This window comes from Setaria viridis, chromosome 4, assembly GCF_005286985.2.
Source record: "Setaria viridis chromosome 4, Setaria_viridis_v4.0, whole genome shotgun sequence".
Taxonomy (NCBI): domain Eukaryota; kingdom Viridiplantae; phylum Streptophyta; class Magnoliopsida; order Poales; family Poaceae; genus Setaria; species Setaria viridis.
In genome coordinates, this window is record NC_048266.2 from 10,700,938 (window position 1) to 10,702,947 (window position 2,010).

At 50.7% G+C, this 2,010-nt stretch overlaps 1 protein-coding gene across 1 annotated transcript; it reads left to right on the top strand.

The window, feature by feature from the left end:
- Positions 1-204: 204 nt before the first annotated feature.
- On the top strand, positions 205-1,589 carry LOC117853415 (uncharacterized). Its single transcript, XM_034735785.1, has 2 exons — positions 205-435; positions 1,224-1,589. Exons 1-2 carry the CDS (start codon positions 205-207, stop codon positions 1,587-1,589), a joined length of 597 nt encoding a protein of 198 aa, XP_034591676.1.
- The last annotated feature ends 421 nt before the right edge of the window (positions 1,590-2,010 follow it).

Here is a 2,010-nt window from a genome sequence, read left to right on the forward strand (position 1 = left end):
GGGGGTTGGCTGAGCGCTCCTTGGAACTGAGCAATACTGCACGGCCGATCAAGCAGAAGCTTCGCCGTTTCGCTCAAGATCGCAAGGAGGCCATTAGGGTAGAAATAAATAAGCTTTTAGCAGCTGCTTTCATCCGTGAATGTAAAGTACCCCGACTGGTTAGCAAACCTAGTCCTTGTAAACAAGAAAACCGTTGAATGGGGAATGTGTATCCACTACACCGATCTCAACAGGCACTGCCCTAAGGACCCCTTCCCTCTTCCTCGCATCGACCATGCCGTGGACTCCACAGCCGGCTGCATCCTCCTATGCTTCCTCGACTACTACTCGGGCTATCACCAGATTGCCCTCAACCCCGCCGACCAAGATAGGACCGTGTTCATTACGCCCTATGGCATCTACTGCTACAATACCATGACCTTTGGATTGAAAAACGTCGACGCTACATACTAGAAGGCAATCCAGGGTTGCCTCAAGAAATAGGTCGGCAAGAATGTAGAAGCCTACGTTGACGATGTTGTCGTCAAGACCAAAGATGAAGAACACTTCATCGCCGATCTAGTCCAAACCTTTGATAGCCTCCGGAGGTATCAATGGAAACTCAACCCAGGCAAGTGTGTCTTTGGTGTCCCGTCCGGAAAGCTCCTAGACTTCATGGTCAGCCAACGAGGCATCAAAGCCAATCCTGTCAAAGTTGACGCGATAAGAAACATGGTGCAACCTGCCGGTAAAAGGGACATCATGAAGCTAACAGGCATGATGGGGGGCCTGAGTAGGTTCATCATCAAACTCGGAGAAAAGGGGCTCCCCTTCTTCAAAATGTTCAAGAAAGTGGACAAATTTGAGTGGAACGACGAGGCCCACAAGGCCCTCGAGGAGCTCAAAACATTCCTCTCCACCCCTCCCGCTTTGACGGCCCCTGCCGACCAAGAAATGCTACAGCTATACATCTCCACGACAACACATGTCGTAAGCACGGTACTAGTCATGGAACGTGAAGAACCTTGCCACGCCCACCTTGTGCAAAGGCCGGTATACTACGTAAGCGAGGTCCTAAGTGATTCGAAGGTCCATTACATATAGGTCCAGAAGCTACTCTATGCAGTCCTGATTACTTCTCGCAAGTTGCGCCACTACTTCCAAGTGCACAAGATCCGAGTGGCCTCCTCCTACCCACTTGGTGAAATACTGCACAACTGGGACGTCCACGGCTGAGTCGTCAGATAGCTGTCGAGCTTGGGGAGTTCGACATCGAATTCTGCCCACATCATGTGATCAAGTCCCAGATCCTCGCCGTCTTTGTTGCTGAATGGACTAAGATCCAAGAGCCACCCTCCTTGGAGAGACCGGAACACTGGACAATGTACTTTGATGGCGTCCTCAACCTTGAAGGACTAGGCGCAGGGGTGCTCTTCGTATCCCCAAAAGGCGAGCAGCTCAAGTACGTCCTCCAAATTCACTACAAGGCCACCAACAACGGGGTCGAGTACGAGGCTCTCATCCACGGACTCCGCATCGCCGCCTCCCTAGGAATAAAGCGCATCCTGACCTATGACGACTCCAAAGTTGTAATAGAGAATGTCAACTAGTCTTGGGAGTGTACCAAGGAAACTGTTGACGACTCTTAAGTACCAAATCTAAGCCACAACTCCTGCATAAACACATAAAAGATGAGCATCAGCAGTAGTGATAGGAGTTATTACTAACGAATTCCACAAGTGTTGGTGAATATTTGTATGCAGGTCCATTTATAGCAAAAACACACCTCAAGAGCAAGGAAACACACTCTCAGCTAATTAGGAACAAGCACACGGATCCACAGGACCCACAACTGGGAGGAAATCAACTACATTCACCGCCAAGCACCTTGTACCCACATGAGGACCCGCAGGGCAGCGACCCAGAGCAAAGGCGGTGCAAGAGGCACCTTGTACCCCTCTTGTCTCCTGTCACCTCCAGCTGACGTGTGGCGGTTGACGGTTTCCCAAAGGTGGTTGTGGAAGATTCCCC